Source organism: Myotis yumanensis, unplaced genomic scaffold, assembly GCF_028538775.1.
Source record: "Myotis yumanensis isolate MYYU_CA2020_CCGP unplaced genomic scaffold, mMyoYum1.0.hap1 SCAF_14, whole genome shotgun sequence".
In the NCBI taxonomy this organism is placed as follows: domain Eukaryota; kingdom Metazoa; phylum Chordata; class Mammalia; order Chiroptera; family Vespertilionidae; genus Myotis; species Myotis yumanensis.
In genome coordinates, this window is record NW_027223765.1 from 4,392,023 (window position 1) to 4,412,867 (window position 20,845).

At 45.5% G+C, this 20,845-nt stretch overlaps 1 protein-coding gene across 1 annotated transcript in view; it reads right to left on the bottom strand.

Annotated features, from left to right (window-relative positions):
• The window catches only part of CNTN6 (contactin 6), a 157,284-nt gene that overhangs the window by 25,255 nt on the left and 111,184 nt on the right, over nt 1-20,845 (bottom strand). Inside the window, 1 exon segment of the mRNA XM_070391434.1 lies at nt 5,679-5,806. Within this exon segment, the coding sequence (XP_070247535.1) occupies nt 5,679-5,806 (128 nt within the window).

Genomic DNA, 20,845 nt, shown 5'->3' on the forward strand with positions numbered 1-20,845 from the left:
TTACAAGGTCATCATGCTCAGGATTCTCCAGTTTTCCCATTCCCTTTCCACTTCAGGGTTTCAGTGATTTAGAACACACATTAAAAGACCAAAACTGCCCTAGTGGTTTGGCTCAGTGGATGGAGCGCCGGTTGGCCTGCAGACTGAAGGGTCCCGGGTTCGGTTTGAGTCAGGGGCACATGCCCGGGTTGTGAGGGCCGAGCGGGAGGCAGCCAATCAATGATTCTCTCTCCTCATTGATGTTTCTATTTCTCTCTCCCTCTTCCTTCCTCTCTGAAATCAATAAAAATAAATAAATAAGACCGAGAACTCCAGAGCAAAAGAAGCAAACGCAGAACCTGGCGAGAGAAGGCAATAGTCTAAAATGTGAGGCATCTGAGTGAGAAAACATGTCTCAAGATCCTGCGAGGGAACATGACACCATTCCCTGTGAGTCTTCGTGTGACATGTCAACGCAGATCTCCCGCGTTAACCAACGATCAAAACAGGGCCTGGCTTCTGAGGAAGACGGGCCCGCGCTGCGGATCTGCTAATGAAGCCGACAAGCCACCTCCTCATTTCTAAGCTGTTCACACACAATAGGCGAAGACTCTTTGCAGCATCCCACTTAGATTTCTGATAAAGAGAAAGTGTTCGCTCAGACAGGCTGTCACAACACCTCGGGCTGAAGGAGTCTCTGGTTCTGCAGCAGATGGAAGGAGGAAACTTTTGTCCCCGGTGCAGGACAGAGTAGGCAAAGGACGCTGTCCTCTGAATTTGCGTTGGGGTGCGGGGAGACAAAATGAGATAAACGCCAGAAGAGGAGACCCAGGCAAGTTTCATTCATGGGATGGTTTTTCCCTCCCCCAGTCCCAGTCCTCTTTGGGTCTGAAAGAACCTGCCTCCTGAGTTTTCAGGACCCAGACTGGAAACCAGACTCACATCTGAGGGTCTTTTCCTGGGAATGACACACATTCTTCCTCAACAGCCCCGGAGAACAAAGGGCCACTTTGCCCTGCAGAAACGGCATCTCGCCCAGCCCGCATGGATGGTGGTTGAGTATGAACCAGGAGGTCACTGGTTTGATTCCCCGTCAGGGCACATGTCTGGGTTTCGGCTCAATCCCCAGTGGGAGGCGTGTAGGAGGCAGCTGACCAATGATTTTTCTCTCATCATTGATATCAATAAAAATATGTTTTTTAACAAATAGAAACAGAATTGCACTAACACAGGAGCCTGAGTGTGTCTTCCCACATGAGAATGGAGTCAGGGAAAGCCCCACCTTCCAACCCCACCCAGTGCTCCGCAGGGAGGGCTGCGGGCTCCAGAGGGGACTGCGGACAGGGGCACGTGTCCTTCAGACACCTTCACCGCGGGGACTATATGGGCAGCTGGCTGCATGTGTGTTTTGTTCTTTTAAATTGCTTATTTTTAATTGTGTGTTTTTGTTTTGTTTTTAATATAAGTATAGTTGGTCTACAGTCTTAATTGGTTGTATTCGTTTCAGGTGTACCTCACAATGATTTGGTGTTTTTATGCCTTACAATGTGGTTGCCCCGCTAAGTCTAGCAGTCACCCATCTATTTTTAATAAAACTAGGAAGTTAAGAGATAGTATTTCATGTCGAGTGGGCACTGCCAGGCTGTGTATGAAATCTGTGGAGAAGAAACCCCTGAGAGTGGGCTGGGCAGGGAATTGGGTGGAGAACTCAGCCTTTTCAGGGCCAGTGACCTCCCTCAGCACTGGGAGACTTCTCTGGAAGCTGTTTCCATCCATAAGTTGGCGGGTGAATTCTTGTCATTTCCATAAAATTGTCCTGGTGATGGACTCGAAGCCACTTCTCCTTGGAGCCGGCCCTTAAGCCTCACTTGCCACCCACCTTGGAGTTTCTCTCCGTAACGGAGGCCCACGTTAGTGCGCAGGCTCCTGCTGCCGCTGAGTGTGGACAGCCGGCCTAGCTGGCGTCAGAAGGACTCTAGCACGAAGAATAAACAACTAAACGAACAGCAATAAACTTAATTCGCACATTAGATATGCTTTTCCAAGTTCCGACGTCTCTGTTGAAAATAATGCTGAGGCAATGAGGCCTATAATTGAACATCCCCAACTTCTCCGGTGGGGGAAGGAAAACAAATGCTGCCTGCAAACAAGGCTGTTCCACAGCCTGCTGTTCCTCTGCTTTTAATAATTTTCCAAACGCCAGATCGAATAATTCCCCCTCTGGTCTGATCTTCATATACTCGCAGTGTATGTCGCCCTGTAATTCTAATCCAAATCTGCCAGCTCAAGAACAGGAAGCTCTCTCTCCTCTCACTCCCTGTGTGTGCTGTCCCTGTGTTCCATGTCACTGTGTTCCACACCCTGCCTTCCACGCCCTCCTGTTCCATGCCCCCCGAGGTGTTCCATGTCCGTGCCTTCCACGCCCCAGAAAGGCTGGTGCTAAGGACACTGGGATGTCTGGGAGGAAATGGCCTCCTCCCTGTGCATCAGGGAAACAGAAATCTCAGATATGCAGGCTCAGACAACTTCCAAACCCTCTAAACACAGATAAGCCTTATCAGCTAAAAACTAAGCTGGAAAGTATCTCCCTCTTGTAACTATTATCTTCTTACAAGCTATCTAACAACAACATGTCTTGCATGACTGAGGCTGATAAAGAAATTCAAAGAGAGATGATTGTTTTGTCAGCTTTACTGAAATTTCTCATTTGCTCCTTACCACCCTGTAGGTCACTATGTGATGATTTGGGTTTGAGAAACATAATTACAGTTGACTGTGTAATGACAATCAGATGGACATTCTAGATGAGAACACACATGCACATACACTAAACAGTTTAACAAACAACCAGTTGACTACACTCTTAATAGTCAAGAAAATGGTTGCACCAATGCGTAATATTATAATTCTTTCTCAGGTTAACACTTCACATTTGTAGGTTGAAAAGTAATCATTCTTTGGCAGTGATACCTTCAACATTCTAACATGAAAGGGAAGTACAGGTAGGAGTCTCATTAAGAGGGTATGACAATAAGAGACTTCTCTTCCTTTTTTCCCTATTCTCACCCAAAGGTATGTTTACTAGTACTGATTTGAGAGAGGAAGAAGAGAGAGAGAGAGAAACATCTATCAGTCGCCTCCTATACACACCCTGACTGGGTGGGAACTGAACCTGCAACCTATGTAGGTGCCCTGACTGGGAATTGAACCCCATGATCTTTTGGATTATGGGATGATACTCAACCAACTGAGCCACAGGTCAGGGCTTGATGCCTTGTATTGCAAAGTATTCTAAGAAGCTTAAACCCTGAAACATGGAAATCTTTCAGATTCCAGAGCAAGGAAATCCAGGTGGAAATTATGTGAAGGAAGGGATGGAAGATGGGACTCTTACACTCCATCAATTAATATTTATTGGACACATACAGTCCCCGGGACCATCCCTGCCTTCCTCATGCTTCTCTACTAGAGGAAGGAGAAGATAGAGGAAAAATCGCTGACCTAATAAATAAGAGAATTGTTAGTTTGTTAGAAGAAGAAAAAATTGCCCTAAGAAGAAAGAGTGGAGAAGATTAAGGCGACCGGGAATGCCGACTTGGATCATTTGTTTGGATCATTTGTTTCCACAGCCCCGGGGAGAAATACCAGAAATAAGCAAAACATGAGTCAGTTGTTTTTCCCCACTGAGCAACCCTCTTTAGCTGTTTTCTCACTTGTAGAGAAAGGGGCGTCCCTGGGACTTTGGTGTCGTTTGTGGAGCAGCCCCAGTGAAGACCACTGTCTTCATCCTAAGAGCTGGGAACCTCCTCAGCAGAAGCCTGGCCATGTGGCTCATCTGAAACACCCACTTCCTGCCTCAGAACCAAGCACAGTCCCGCTGCCCCCGAGTTCCTCCAGGAGTGAGCGTTCTCCTTCCTCTTCCTCCCATTAATGACTCCCCACCAGCAGCATGATGCCGAAGGCCCCAGAAACATCTGAGGAAGAGGAACTTCATCGGCTCAGTCCACCCAGGAACTTTTTTTCTTATTCTCTGGAGTGAACAGATCCACAGCATTGCATTTTCGCAGCAAAACCATTGGTCCAGCTCCCCCCCACCCCCCACCCTGTATTTCACAGAAATTCAGAGAAATGACATTTCTACGGCTGCCATCCCCCATCCTTCATCCTTCCTGTGCGACTCCCCATGGATTTCTCATCCTGGGAAGGTGAGCTGCACTGACCAGGTTCCAACCTGCTGCTGGAAATGAACCAAGTCCTGAGCTCTTGTAACTTGATTTTTTAATATATATATTATTACTGATTTCAGAGAGGAAGGGAGAGGGAAAGGGAGAGAAACATCAATGATGAGAGAGAATCATTGATGGGCTGCCTCCTGTACACCCCACACTGGGAATAGAGCCCATAACCAGAGCATGTGCCGTGACCAGAAATTGAACCCTGACCTCCTGGTTCATAGGTGTACACTCAACCACTGACCACACTGGCCGGTCCCTTCTTAATTTGAATGAGGCAATAAATCTTGTTTTCCCCTTAATGAACATGTGATTTTTTCCAACGGAGAGCACTTAACACTTCTCAGCCCAGGGACACTACCAGACATTGGCCGGAGAAACCACCTTTATTAAAGTAGCTACAGACACTCCTTGAAACACTGTCCACTTCTGTCTTAGAAACCTTAAGACAATACAATATCAATGAAGTGACGTCCTCAAATCGCGCCCCCTGGTGGACACCAGCAGCACTTCCCGAGTGTCTCAGACAAAGGCACAGTGTGTGAGGCAATGTGGGCAGAACCCCTGCCAGTGATTCTGTAGGCAGCTTAAAGGATAGCTGGAATGTAGCAGCTAATTCCTTTCTGTGGAATACATTTATTCTTAATAAAAATGATGATAAAGCACCAATGGCTGAGTTTAATCATTTAGGCTTAATTAGCTGCTCAAACTGCTTTATCAAGACCGTCATTTTTATCATCCGGGAGGCGGTGGAACCTGACAGCGACATGGTCCCAGTAAACATGCTGGTTTTATGAGCTGAGGCTCAACACAGTGAAATGGCAAAGTCCGGGAGTAGACACTTCTTCCTAATTGTGTCTCTGGGCGATGAACAGGGTGCGTTTGGAGTGACGCCAGGGTGGAAGCTGGAGAACGGACTGTGTGAGTGTCTGTTTACCGTGACGGGACACAACAGCGACCTGCACCGACACTGATATTTAATTGTCTCCCCTTTGAAAAACCTGCTCCTTAAAGTGTATGCCAGAGAGCCTGCGTTTCACCAATTAAGTACCCGGGGTTAGAGAAATACCTGAACTGGTGATGCACCAAGAAGCCTCACATGCAGGTAAAACTTTCCTACAAAATGAGAGTTTCTGAAGGACATTTAACCAAGAGAAATAGTACCCATTGACTTGATCAAAATGTCTCTGCCCCGCCCAGCTCTTGCACTGAGGCATCTGTGGAAATTCAGATATTTAGGTGCAGGATTTAACTCTCATTACCCACTGAGGGCATTTCCACTGTCAACGAGCTCCCCTTGGCCGTGGCCTGCCACTGGCAGAGAGCACGTTATTAAGGAACCTGGGTCACATCTCAATAAATCTTGAAATCAAACGTCTCCCATACACAATGGGATGTGGGTTAGACACGACCGAGGTTGCGTGTGCGCATGCGTCTCCAGTCTGCCCGCAGATGGGGACCACATACCTTTCACCACGAGGCCGCCCGTACTCCTTGCCACCCCGAAGGGGTTGGTGGCCACACAGGTGTAGGGCCCGGCGTCCGACCTGCTGGCATTCTGGATCTTCAGGCTGCCGTCCTCCAAGACAAACACTCTAGAGAGAAAAGATGTGGTTGATGGGAGCGGGCTCTCGGCAATGGGCGTCCTCACCGCTCACGTCCATCCATCCAACACGTTCCTAACCCGCGCGGTGCTGGTGACACTCGCCTCCTGGTACCGCGTCCTCCCCACAGGCCTGCTGGCCTCCTCGCGCTGGAATAAATGCCATTGCTTTTGACCTGACACAGAGGTGATGATTCTCGTGCCCTAACCTGGGAGGTCACTGTTGACTTCCAGGCACATAGAAGCATTGAACAGGCTGTGGAACCTCAGAGGGAAGGCGGGGGAGGGTGGGCCGGGGGTGGGGAGAGGTAGAGACCAACCAAAGAACTTGCGTGCATATATGCATAACCCATGGACACAGACAACAGGGGGTGAAGGCTGGGCTGTGGGGCAGGGCAGGCTGGTAGAGGTCAATGGGGGAAAAAGGGGACATAGGTAATACTTTCAACAATAAAGATTAAAAAAAAATCAGAAGAGCGCTTGACGCTGCAATGCCCATTTGTTTGAAGAATAGCAAAAGCAACTATTCGCTGTGCATTTTGAAAAGGTGACTTTCTTGGTGAAAAGTGAACGTGGTATTAGCGAAACGGAAGCCAGTTTGCTGGCTTTGTAAACCTGCTCTAATTTATCACTTCCAGCCACCAAACAACAGTGTGCTCCACCTCAACCGTGACAAAGTTTGCCAGCACTAGTGCCTTAGGGCCACCCACAGGGTTCTGCATCCAAAGACCCCACCCCACCTCCACTGGTTATGTGGCCTAGTGGAAAGATGAAGGCTTCATAAATGAGACCTAATGAAATGTTCCTAAAATGCATATAATCATACAGTCACAATGGAAGGGTAGCTGTTTAAGAAGTCCCGATCATTCATAAAATGATTCTTATTATATCTGGATGAAACTCAAATACTCAAAAGCAAACATCAGATTGTTGTAATAGAGGAAACTTTGAAATTAGTTTCTTCATTTCTTTCTTCCTCTCTTTCTTTTGATTGATTTGAGAGAGAGAGAGAGAGAGAGAGAGAGAAACATCAGTTTGTTCCACTTATTTATGCATCCGTTGGTTGATTTTTTTTTGCCCTCAGCTGAGAATATGTTTTTATTGATTTTAGAGAGAGAGAGGAAGGGAGAAAAAGAGAGAAACTTGGATCTGTTGCCTCCTGTACACTCCCAGGCCCAGGATCAAACCCGCAACCTTTAGGTGTACGGAATGATGCTCCAAACAATTGGACCACCCTACCAGGACTATGTAAACAAATTTTAATGCCAATAGTTTTGAAGGCGAGAGAGGCAAGAGGGTTGGTATGCATGTCACATCCATTAACAATAACAAAATAGTATCTGTTGCATTGCAAACATATTTGTTTCTAGTATGTGTATTACATGCAATGTAACTAATATAATTAATTACCCGATTTGAAACACAGCAAATATCAGCCAACTATAGCTTTTATAAAACCAGCTGCTGCTGTTGGGTTTATTACTAGTGACAGGTTCTGCTTTCTTTCCTCAGGTTAGAGGAAGGGACCACATCTGGGTTTAGAATAGTTCATGGTACATAGTCAGATTGTTCCTAAGTCATTATCTTGCAATACTCCCCAACAGCAGACATTAGATATCTTATTTAATTTCTGAAATGTCTAGTTTCTTGGTCCCAATTTGCATCAACAATTGAATTCTACAATTATTGACACAGTAACAAAGCTATTATACTATGCAGCACACATCTGGCCAAATACAATTTCTCTGATTTAATTAGAAGAGGTCAAAGTGAGAAGCATGTGGGTGCATGATCTACCACCAAAATTTAAGAATAACTAAGAATTTTGAGCAACATAAAAACATTAAATTTTGGCTAATAACGCATTTTAAATGAATAAAAAATATACCTAAAGGCCATCAGACAAATTTCCCAACTAGTAATGCCAATGTTTATCATATAATTTTTCCCCTTAACTTTCAGAAAGGAACAAGTCATGTTAACAGTAATTTCATAATCACCCTTTGCAGGCTCCTAGCATTTGTTCAATAATGTTGTTAAATTGAATTAAAATTGTCATCATTGAAACTTTATTTCTTTTGGACTCTTAATCAATCGCTATTTTTCAAGTGCCTAGTGGTGTCTGAAGTACTGAGAAGGCAGACTAACAAAACATTTAAAATCCATCTACAACTAAATAGTGAATTTGTGTTAGAGAGGGGATGGAAGGTCATCTCTGATTATCTCTGGCATGCATGCTCTTTCTAGAATCACCTCACCTTACTCGCAGTAAACTAATTCTGTATGTTAACTACGAGTTAACATACAGAATTAGTTTCTGCTGAATTACCATTAGATGTCCTAGAGTCTTATGTGTTTGAATCTCAGAATATGAATCAGACTTTGCATTTTTATCAAGATAACCAGTGACAGGCATGCACAATAAAATTTGAGGAGCATGAATCAATTCATTATGAATCGAACTTCAGTTTACAAAGATTATCTTTATTTCTAAGTAAGAAGCCATCTTGTTTTCATATGATCAGCATACAAAAATGTATATAAGAATAAAGAAGTTTTGTTCTGTCCTTTCTTTAACCTAGAAATGTTCATATTGTCTGTGTCCCAGAGCAATGGGGAGTGAATGCTGTAAGCTGTTTACATGCCTAGTACTCAGTCTGACTCCTCATTTGCAGTCCCTCGCTCAGTTTTTGATGAACTGGTTTCTGGTCCTGCTAGAGCAGCGGTTCTCAACCTGTGGGTCGAGATCCCTTTGGCGGTCGAACGACCCTTTCACAGGGGTCGCCTAAAACCATCCTGCATATCAGGTATTTACATTACGATTCATAACAGTAGCAACATTACAGTTATGAAGTAGCAACGAAAATAATTTTATGGTTGGGTCACAACATGAGGAACTGTATTTAAAGGGCCAGAAGGTTGAGAACCACTGTGCTAGAAAATCAAAGCACTTTCCCAAGTTCTTGAACAGAAGCAACAAGGAAAGGAGGGAGTTCTGGGTCACAGTTTAGTTTGAACAGAGGGACCTGAAAGGTATGTTCCGAAGACCAGTTGTTGAATACATGCAACTTCCTCTCTGTGTCCTTGGCATTTAACTCTACCATCCACAATCTCTCATTTTTATTTTGGGAATGGTACCAAGATGGTGATGAGAACTGAATTAATTACGTGCCAGTGATTAATTTTTTAAAAAATATATATTTTATTGATTTTTTACAGAGAGGAAGGGAGAGAGATAGAGAGTTAGAAACATCAATGAGAGAGAAACATCGACCAGCTGCCTCCTGCACATCTCCCACTGGGGATGTGCCCGCAACCCAGGTACATGCCCTTGACCGGAATCGAACCTGGGACCTTTCAGTCCGCAGGCCGACGCTCTATCCACTGAGCCAAACCGGTTTCGGCGCCAGTGATTAATTTTATTCTTACTCTTTCCTGATACTAATATTTGGCCTTTGTTTCCTGCATGTCACAGACTAGAGTTTCTGAATCTTGCCTGGTTCTTACCTCTGCCTGGTGTGTTCAAGCCCTGCAGGATGTCTGTGGTTTTAATTCACTCATGCTGATCAGCCCTGGACTGTCTTAGTTTTGGCCTCTCTGAGCTGATACCTGCCTTACGAGGTATGTGTTTCCTCCACAATTCTTCCTCTATAATCATTCCACAGCTCAATGAGCATATCCTTTCTCTCTGGTCTTTCTTCTCAAATATCCACTTAATTAGAGTAGTTCAATTGTTTACACAATGGAATAGAAAAAAATTTCCCCAAATTACCGAAGCTTAGTATTCTATTTAGATGACTAAATCGCAAATTAAGGCACTTGCATTTAAAATGTTCCATAATATTAGAATTTTAAGACATTTACATATGCAGATGTATTATAACCATTTAACAACAGAAAGTTAATAGTACGGTGAGGGACCACACTATTCCTTTAACTGCATTCTGAGCATAAAAAGGTAGAAATTCAGAAATACAAGCTGTGTCTGACAGTCAGGTGACCCTGGGAGATTTCACAGTGGCATTAGAAAATAGAACATGTGGAAAACGGAGCCACCAACATGCATACACATGTCAGTGTTAACCAAGGAGTTGAAAGCAGGCTCCATGGCATGACTGAACGTACAACCCTGCAATCTCCCCCTGTCGGGAATGTGAGAGGCAGACGCCGAGAGTAAAAGTGCGGCCCTGCCCATTTGCCTGACTTACACTGTTGCCTACTTGAGGAGCTGTGGTGATGAAGCATCAGGAAGACAGATGACCTTAAATAAACTCTCAGACACTCACCTGGACCAGGTGTCAGATCTGTGTCATTCTAAGGAACTACCTGAAGACCAATAGGAAATCTTTTCACCCTTGCTTTGCTGGGTTGCATGTGCTGTCCATTCATTTAAACTTCATAAATAGAATAGACATGAGCATTCACATCATCCACTTTATCGCAACAACTAAGCAAATACATATCCAGTATGTACTTTGTCTGCCTATAGAAAGTAGAGCTATCTATGTAGCCTCCACTGTGGAACTAGGAAATGAGAAGGCTCTCATTTTTTGTTTATATCAGCCACAGGCCATCATGAAATTTGAGGATATGGAAGACTAGCAATAGCTAAATTTCTTAAACTACAAAAAATTAGGACATTGGGCAATTAAAATTTCTTATTCCTGAAACTAGAGCAATAGTGCTATTTTTATAGTTAGATTATTAACTAGAGTATTGCTCCCAGTTTTGTCTAAAGATAATACTGTAGACCATGAAATTTTAATTGACTGTCTAATTTTACTGATTTGTAGAAAATGTAAAATAAATTGGATTAAACTGAGTTAGATAAGAAGTAGAAAAGTATGTGTGAATTTTAACTCTGCACAGCTTAGATTTTAGGTAAAATGTCCCACTGGAACCCATTTTAGATCAAATATTGATATTATATTTTTAATAATTTCAGCACCTGATTATCATAGTTAATGTGAAACATCTATGCCAATATCAGTGTCATTTGATAGGTTATCTTTTAAAAATTCCTTATTTTAACAAGCTACAAGCAATGACAGACATGCTCTACAAACAAGTAAATACCAAGCTTGCTCATGTAAATAGAAATAAAGGTTCTCCTAATGTCAATGACTTTAAATGGCTCTACTGGCAATTAGACACACAAAATATCGCACACCCCTGGCCAGGGCAAACATAAAGATGTAATCAATGCCTTAATGAAAACCTATGTTGTCATTCCTTAGAACAGTGGTTCTCAACCTTGGCTGCACATTAGAATCACCTGGGAATCTTTTTAAAATCCTGATTTCTGGGCCTCATCATTAGTAACAAAGAAACAGAATTTCTGGAGGATGAGGCCCAGAAATCAGGATTTTAAAAAGATTCCCAGGTGATTCTAATGTGCAGTCAAGGTTGAGAACCACTGCCTTAGAAGATCAGAGTAATAAAAAAACCCAAAAGAGATAACTCAGAAAAAGAGACCAAAAAAGAGAGAAAGAGGTGGAGAGAGAGTAAAAAGGACCTGCTATCTCCAGGGAGATGATTGAATGGGTCCCAGAAAATAAATTCTACAATCCACAGTACCCCCCTCTCCCAATATAAAGATCAGTTGTTTTTCCACATCAATTAAACATATTCAGGGGTTTAATACTAAGGCAACCACAGCCGGGATTCAGTCTTCGAATCCTGAGTCTGTGCTCTTTCTACCGAATCATTATGCTGCCTTGTATTTTGAATTTGATTTTTGAGAATTCAGAAGAGCACCACAATGTTAGGTTCTCAGAAAAGTTGAGAGAAAGATGCAGAGATTCCCAGCCCCCCTCCCACCCCCGACACAGCCTCCCATATCAACATTCCCCACCAGGTGGTCATTGGTCACAACTGATGAACCTACATTGATGCATTCTGATCAACCAAATACCACAATTCATCTTAGGGTTCACCCTTAATGGTGTACATTCTAAGAGTTTAGAAAAATGTATAATGACTTGTATCCACCATTAAAGCATCATTCAGTATTTTCACTGTCCTAAAAATCGTCTGTGCTCCACCTCTTCATCTTCCCTCCCTCATTCCTTGGCAACCACTGGTCTGTTTACTGTCTTCACAGTGTTGCCTTTTCCAGAACATCATAGAGTTGCAGTCCCCAGTTTGTAACTTTCCATATCAGCTTCTTTTGCTTAGTAATTTACATTTAAGGTTCTTCTAGGTCTTTCATGGCTTGGTAGCTCATTTCTTTTCCATACTGAATAATATTCCAGTGTGTGAATGGACCAGTTTATTTATTCATTCACCTACTGAAGGACATCTTGGTTGCTTCTGAATTTTGGGCAATTATGAACAAAGCTGTTATAAACATCTATGTGTGAGTTTTTGTGTGGATGTGTGTTTGGGTAAATACCCAGGAGTATGCTTGGTGGGTTGTATAGTAAAAGTATATTTAGTTTTGTAAGAAACTGTCAAACTGTCTTCCAGAGATTCTGCACCATCTGCATCCCCACCAGCAACAAGAGATTCCTGCTGCCCTCCCCCACCCCATCCTCCCAGCATTGGGTGTTGCCAGTGCCTGGGTTTGGGCCATTCTCACAGGTGTGCAGTGCTGTCTCCTTTTACTTTGTGTTTCCCTGACACCATATGTTGTGGAGCATCTTTTCATGTGCTTATTTGCCATCTGAGTATCTTTTTTGGTGACGTTTCTGCTAAGGTCTTTGGCTCATTATTCAATGGAGTTGTTTGTTTTCTTACCATTGAGCTTTAAGATTTGTTTATATATTTTAGGTTAGTGTCCTTTATTGGTGTCCTTTGCAAATATTTTCTCCCAAACTGTGGCTTTCCTGTTCATTCTGTTGGCATCATCTCTCACAGGACACACGATTTTAATTGAAATGAAGTCTAGCTTAACATGCCTTTCTTTCCTGGATTGGCCCTCCTAGTGGTATCTAGAAGGTCATCACCACACCCAAGGTTGTCTCAGTTTCATCCCATTATCTTCCTGGATTTTATAGTTTTCTGTTCCACTTTTAGGTCTGTAAATCAGTTTTGAGTTATTTTGGGGGAAGGGTCTAAGGTCTGTGTTTGGATCCTTTTACTTATTTACTAAAAGCCCGATGCACGGAATCTGCAAGGGGCTCGGCCCTCGCAGCCCTGGCTTCGTCTGGAAGGTCAGCTGGATGGTCATTCTGCTGTTTGGTCTAATTAGCATATTTGCTCTTTATTATATAGGATTTATTTGGCATATGGTTGTCAAGGTGACCCAGCCCTATTTCTTGAAAAGACGATCTTTGCTCCATTTCATGCTCTTACTCCTTTGTCATAATTTCCTGTTCAGACAAGTCTTCACCCCCTCAGTCTACTGCAAGTTCTTGAGGGGAGTGATGGGTTCTGAGACTCTGGACTCTCTCTGACTCTCTGGCCTCCCCTGTTGGCTGTGTCCCTTGGGATCGCTTGCTTGATTTTTATGTAAATTTTACATGCAAAATATGGATCATAGTAACAATAACAACATAAGTTTGTTTTTAAAATTAAGAAGGATGTTAAAATGCTGAGCATACGTCTGGAGCATAAAAGGGGTGGGGAACCTTTTATCTGCCAAGGGCCATTTGGATATTTATAACATCATTCTCGGGCCATACAGAATTATCAACATAAAAATTAAGATGCTATATTTGGTCAAACATTTAATTAACTCACCCCTGATGCCTTGGCAAGGCCAGACCAAATGATTTCTTGGGCCGTCTAGGGCCTGAGGGCCAGATGTTCCCCACCCCTAGTCTAGAGGATAGAGTATCCCCAATATGGCAGCTCTCATTCTTTATCTCCTTATATCCTCCAAGAATACAGACAGCCATAAGTAGTTAATTAATATGTGTTTTCTGTTTACTAGTATATCTACTCGAAAATCTTTGGCTTTTTCTTCCTAGGCCTGGATGTATGTTTTTAAACATTATCAGCAAATTCCGTGAACTAACTAGAGGTCACTTAGTCAAATAACCGCTTTGTTTAAAATGAGAGCTGGCTCTCGGTATGAACATGGTGGTGACTGGACTGAATGGCTGTTAGGTCTGCGCTTTGGGACGCAGGGTACGCATCCAGGTGGAGAAACTCATTCAGATCTGGCTGATCAGGAATAAGACTTGCGGGTAATTACTCTTTTGTAAACTCTCACTCATAAAACTGAAGGCCCAGTGAAGGCTGTCATGAAATTACTGATTATGTGAGTGTGGGCCCTGTTGGCGGGCTCCTAGTTATTCAACTGGTTCACAGAAAACAGCAATGCCATCTGTGGTGTGTCCTGAGCCTCTGTCCCGGGCCCCTCTGATCACAGTGCTCCGTGGCTCCTCGCACAGAGTCGCACCAGGCCGGGGTGTGACTGTCTGTGTGGAGGGGGTGGGCAGATCGAAAAATTAAACCAAAATGGAAACCTACCAGAGGGGCCTCCTAAACCGGTAGCACATCAATTGAATTTTGCTACGTTTCCTGAGAAAGCGCATGTTTCTCAGGTGTCTGGGGAAACCCAGGCAGCGTGGGGCTCTGATCTGTCCTTTTTATAAAACATTCTCAACGCGCTGGAGGAATATCTATTTTAAACAGATTCAATAGCTAACGCTATGCTTCCCAGAAACCAGCAATCGAAGAAGATCCAGGCCATTATACAGCTAATGGGGTTAACCAGCCCAGGGCTGTGCAGAGGTGTTACACACGGGGAGTAGATATGGACTCAAACAATTTACATGAAATAAGAACATGACTGCCGCAGTGTCTAATGTTTTTAATCCCCAATATCTGCAGTTGTATTTTATGTCTAAGGCGTAATTGCTGGTATAAACAGCCATGCGTCGCAAAGTCAAGTTTCTCATTCTACTGCCCTAAACTTCCAAGCCAACACCAGGCGCCAAACACTCAGAGCTCATAATTCCTCAGACTGTGTGTCACTCCTCATTTAACACATGCAGGTCATTTAGCGCCAGCTTCATGGTGGCTGACACACCACACTAACACAGACTTGACCCTGGGTGACTGAGTTATGACAGATTTGAGGTGGCAGGTGCAGGGCAGTGCTGAATGACGCAGTTATGGGGTCGTGATGTGTCTGTGCCGATGGCCCACCAGGGCGTGTGGGCTGATTACCAGCCCCTGTGAGGAAACCTGCTTAAACACGAACAGCAGCCTCAGACGGGAGGCTGAGCTCCATGAACCCGGGCGGCAGGGCGGGATGTGGGGGTTGGGGGCAAGAGGAGCCCCAAGCTTATGGGGAGATGGAGAGAAAGGTAAAGAAAAGCAACCTGTTTGCTGCATACTCTTGGGCACTTGAGACAATACGAGAGAGAATTAATGCAGATTCATATGCTAACACGTCTTGCAGCTCAAGCAATCAAAAGATAGGAAATTAAGAAGTTGGCCAAGGACAAAAAAGTTGTGAACACAGGACTTAAAAGAAAAAACTGAGGGAGAACCCACTGAAAAGACAGTGGGAGGGCCTGGCTGGTGTAAGTCAGTGGTTAAGCATCGACCTATGAACCAGGAGATCATGTTTCCATTCCCGGTCAAGGGCACATGCCCAGGTTACGGGCTCCATTCCCAGAGTGGGGTGTGCAGGAGGCAGTGGGTCAGTGATTCTCTCTCATTGATGTTTTTATCTCTCTCCCTCTCCCTTCATCTCTAAAATCAATAAAAATATCTTTAAAAAATATGAATAAATGATACTCCCTTCATTGGTATCTTGTGAAAACTAAAACCAATGATGTATCTAACATCTTAACACACTGTCTATCCATGACAGGAACTCCACAGATGGATGTTATTGTTATTATTATTACATGACTAGAGGCCCGATGCACAAAATTCATACAAGGGGCTCTCCCTCGCAGCCCAGACTTTGTCCAGAAGGTCGTCCAGACGGTCCTTCTGCTGTTTGGTCTAATTAGCATATTAGCTCTTTATTATATAGGATGAGACTCAGGGTCAAGTTTGGGGAGGCTGGATTGCTGTCTGTATTGGTCAACTTAATCTGAGGTAGAATGAAAATGTATGAGCTAAGTATACGTGAACATCCCTCATGTAGTCAGAGTTACCTGTTGGCTGACTCACAAAATGAGTTTGTTTTGGGGGGGATCATGGGGAAATATGTCCCTTACAGACAGGAAAGCGGAATGAACCTTGACCTGGCCGTGTACAGGAACTTGACCCTGCAGGAGCAGCCGAATAAGGAACCTGACCCCGCGCCCTCCTGTCCTGGAAGAGTCCTCGATGCCAGCTGGGTGGCCTCCCCCCTCCAGCGGCCTATCTGGGCCTGCAGCTGAGGGAGGGACTATGTCCCCGTCTCCATCTCATCTGTGGTGACGGTAACATGTGCCTCTCTGCACAGGCGGTACCTACCTCCCCGCCTCTCCCAGGAGACTGAGCGCATTCACATTTATAAACCCGGAACATTCCGCAGGCCTGTCAACTGGGTTTGCAACTGTGCTTATAAATAAATGAGCAGTTTGACAAGTCACACTTGAGAATCTGCGATTTGTCACTCAAAGCAGTAATCCTCACACTGTGCTCTCAGGAGATCTGGGGTTCTTGGAGGTGGGGAGGAGAGGCAGTGGGGCCTCTGGGACATCAGTTGATTACTTCAATTTAAAATGTTTTCTGAAATGGGTGCTTGCATAAATTTCACTGGGAAGAGAAAAAAAAAAGCAAAAATAAATAAATAAACAAATAAATAAATAAATAATCCAGAAATAGGAAAATAATAGCCAGTGAGTCAGGAAATGCCCAGAGTTGCTCTTCACTGAAAAGATGTTGAAAGACTGGCTTCCACACAACGGGTTTGAATTTTACTTTTTAAAAAAATATATTTTTATTGATTTCAAAGAGGAAAGGGAGAGATAGAAACATCAATGATGAGAGAGAATCATTGATTGGCTGCCTCCTGCACGCCCCACACTGGGGAACGAGCCCACAACCTGGGCATGTGCCCTGTCTGGGAATCGAACCGCGACCTCTGGTTCATAGCTCCACACAACCACTGAGCAACATTGGCCAGACTACTTTTTCAACTGGATCATAACCTCTGTCCAGACAGCAATCCTGTTTCTATCTGGTTACTTCTGTTATTTATGTTCTGCATGCCCGCCGGCGTCTGCCCGCAGGTGTGGGTGTAACCGTACACCTGTGTCCTGAGTAAGGCTCATTTTACTGTAAGCACACCAAGTGATCACTTCTTTAACCCGAATCAAACCAAGAACAAAAGGTTATTTGTCTAAACTGCAATAATAACTGACCTTTTGTGCCTATGAAGTCGTTGCTATTGAATATTTATGTAAACTTTGGAAGATATAAATGTCATTCGGAAATTACCGAAGAGCAGGAAAGTGACTGGACACCATGGCAAGGTGAAGTGTATCATGTTTTGTATTGGCTGCAGGCTCCTCCCCATCCCTGGTGGGGCATGTGCGGGAGGCAACCAATAGATGTTTTTCTCTGTCTCGCCCCCTCCCTTCTGCTCTCTCTAAAAATCAATGGAAAAATATCCTCAGGTGAGGATTAACCAAAAAGAAAATAAATAAATAAACAAACAAACAAATAAATAAGTGGGCTGAGCACTTGCGTCTCCTCAGCCGTGAGTGGAGGAAGAGCTGGGTGTTTCAGGACAGGGAGCCGAGTTCTGGAAGAAAAAGTGACTCGCTGAAGTTTGTAGCTTTTAAGTAATAGTTTGCGCCAAACAGTGTTTTCTCTTATCTCCGGAGCTTCTCTTGGGAGCAGAGAGGGAGAATTTATAAAATGCGATTCCCCACCCTGCTCCCTGGAAGGGCCTCGCAGCCATGGGCGTGGCTCTAGGAGCGGGGTGCCCACCTGCTGCCTCCAGGAATCACAGGTGAAACCCAGGGACAGTCTGCGACCTCCCAGCCCCTCCGCATGGAGCTCACACCTTTCCGTGTAGGATGCGGTGCAGGAATTGCTGGGAGGAGCTGTGTGCTGGTGGAATTCTACTTAGTCCTCTCTGTCCTGGGTTGAAGCCATGGGATGTCATCTCCCATCATCAAGGATTGTCAAGGGGGGGCTACATCCTGCGTGGTCTAACCCAGGGCAGCTGTGGGTGGCGGTGGCAAGTAAGGACTGGTGGGGGCAGGTGGGCGTTACACCTTCCCTGAGCAGAGCTGTGGGAGCGCGCAGGCAGGTGGTGCTGCACGCAGCCTGCCCATGGTCAGTGCCCAGCCCAGAAAGGCCGGGGACAGAGCCAGGAACGCTGGGTGGCGAGAGGGAAAAGTGAGGGCCAGACTGCGGGCACCCTCGGGATCTGGGCTCATGATATCTTCGCGGGATGGATGCAGCAGCGGCAGATGGCGGCTGACATCTCTCCTGACATCTTCGCTTGTATTCCCTCGCAGGGCCTTGCCGTAACAAGGCTCTCAGGAGCCGCGTGTGAACGATGTAAAATTTCATTACACAGAGGCAGCGCGGAGGGGAGGCGGGAATGAGCCAGGCATTATGCAGCCTGTCACTCTCCCTCGAACACTGGGCATATGGTTCGTTTGCCTCCTTGATATCATGCTACCTGATGTACTAAGCACGACTGCATTAAGGAGCTAGTGATACAAAATACAATCAGGTTTATTTGCTGGTTATTAGGGAGCCCTGCCGGGGAGAGAAAGGGGCAGGGTGGCCGGCCTACTGGTAGCCATATCCTGGCTGCAGCTGCGTGGAAGAGGCACGTGTGGATGGGGTCTTGATTAAGGCTGAGCACTTGGCGGTAAAGGCAGGAGAAAAAGAAATGGTGGTGATTTAGAAAGGAGACATTGAGCGCTGGCCAGTTTGACTCAGTGGATATAGCATCAGCCTGCAGACTGAAGGGTCCCAGGTTCGATTCCTGTCAAGGGCACATTCCTCAGTTGCAGGCTCAATCCCCAGTAGCGGCTGTGCAGGAGGCAGCTGATCAATGATGTTCCTCTCTCTTTGATGTTTCTATCTCTTTATCCCTCTCCTCTCTCTAAAAATCAATAAAAATATATTTTTTTTAAAAAGGAGACATTGAGAGACACACAAAGCAGGTTCAGGGGGAAGTGAGCATGCAGTGCCGGCCCCTGGCTCCAGGCCGCCAGCATGCTGCCCATGGGGGAGGTGGGCCTGAGGCTCCGGGAGACAGTGGGGCAGCTCCATGCAGGGCGGTGGGCTCTGTAACGAAAGGAAGGACTGTCGGGTTGATCAAGTGGCAGGATGAAGACAAGCTAGTTTATCCTGGTCCCTCTGTGTGTCTGTGTCAAGGGCCTCCAGACAGGTCTGCCCAAAGGCACCTTCTACCCACGGCGAGAAGAAAGATCTAGTGCTCCCTCAATGACTACCACAGAGAACGCCCTGCTCCCCTCTCGTCCTCGTCTCCTTCCCCTCGTCTCTGCTTTCCCTCCACTCTTCCTGACTTCTCTCCATGCCCCCGCCCCCAGCCCTGTCCCACCGAGGAACCTGGGCCTAAGAGGGCGTCTCCGGGCTAGAGTGCCTGGGGATAGAAGTAGAGAGGGCCCACCGAGTTTTTTTGTTAAAATTCATCCGAGGATATTTTTTCTTAGAGAGATTGGAAGGGAGGGGGAAAGAGAGAAACATCTATGTGAGAGAGACACATTGACTGGTTGCCTCCTGCACATACCCCAACCAAAGCTGGGGATCCAGCCTGCAACCGAAGTACCTGCCCTTGACCCTTAGTCCACAGGCTGACGCTCCAACCCCTGAGCACATTGGCCAGGGCAGGGCCCTCCAAGTTTTATTCCTTAAAGGCAAAAATACTAAATAAGCTCCTTTATTAGATTCCATGCCACCTAACTGGGTCAGCTGTTCCCACGTGGTACATGCGTTTGCTAAGGCCAGGGCCACGCAGGGTGTAAGGGTATTATTGATGTAGAATGATCCAGGCTGAACCCCGATGACAGATCTGGGTGCAACTACCCATAATACTCTCTGAGCCGGGGAGGGGTGGGGAGTGTGTTTAATGCAGTTGGCTCCTAGGTGTCCAGCGTCCACTTGGTAAAGTCTGTGGCCAGTGGTCCCTTGCTGAGACCAAGGGCCAAGGGACAGAATCTCTGTCCTCCAGGGACCCGATTCTTGGGGAATGAGCTCGGCCTCATTCATAACGTCTTTGTCCCTGGCTCTTTGTGGTGAATGTGGAACAAACATACCCCTGTGCTCTGTGTCAACCTCGTTTCTCAGAAATGCATCGGAATGTGAAAAAAAGCGTCCTTAAATTTTTTGGAATATTGAAAGTGTCTGGTATACTGCCCAGCATACAGGAAGCACTTAAAATGGTTATTTTCTTTATGAATGCCCATTTGCCTGACATATTGCTGTGTTTTATTTTATTTATTTTGGGAATTAGGGAGAACTGGGATAGAGTTGAGGTTTTTTAGGAACACGAGGAAGAGATGTGGTGGAGTACTTATGAATTCCGTTATTATACCTTCAACAATAGGAAGCATCTCTCTCCCTCTCTCGTTGCTGCCGTTCTGAGCTTGTGTGCCCACTTGGTTAATGTCCCTTCAGAGGACACATCTAGGCTGTGTGTCCAGGGCGAACACTTCCTGGCGAATGCCCCAGGGATCACCGGGCAGACGGAGATAAACCCAGACCTTTGGTTTCTGTTTCCACTCGCTAAGTGGATCCACAAGGGAAAAAAGAGCCATTAATCAAACTTGGCAGGTGTGGGCTTGGTGCCCCGGTCACGTGCGAATGCCCTGAGAGCTCGGCGGCATCTGTGTCCTCTGACTTCCATGACAGGGGCTGCAGTGTCACCAGGCAGGGAGGTGAGGACCTGTCCTGGGGTTCTCATTAAGGCTGGACCCCAGCAGTAAACCCACCCAATCACCCTGCCCCCCCCCCCCACCCCCATACACTGCCCTGTCACCAAGTCTCATACAGCCATCTGAGAGGAGCACGATTTTCATCATTTTTCAAGTGACTCAGCCAAGAACCCGTGAAGGGAAAGGACTGGCTGGGCCCGGCCTGTGTGGCTCAGTAGTTGAGCATTGACCTAGGAACCAGGAGGTCACAGTTCCATTCCAGGTCAGGG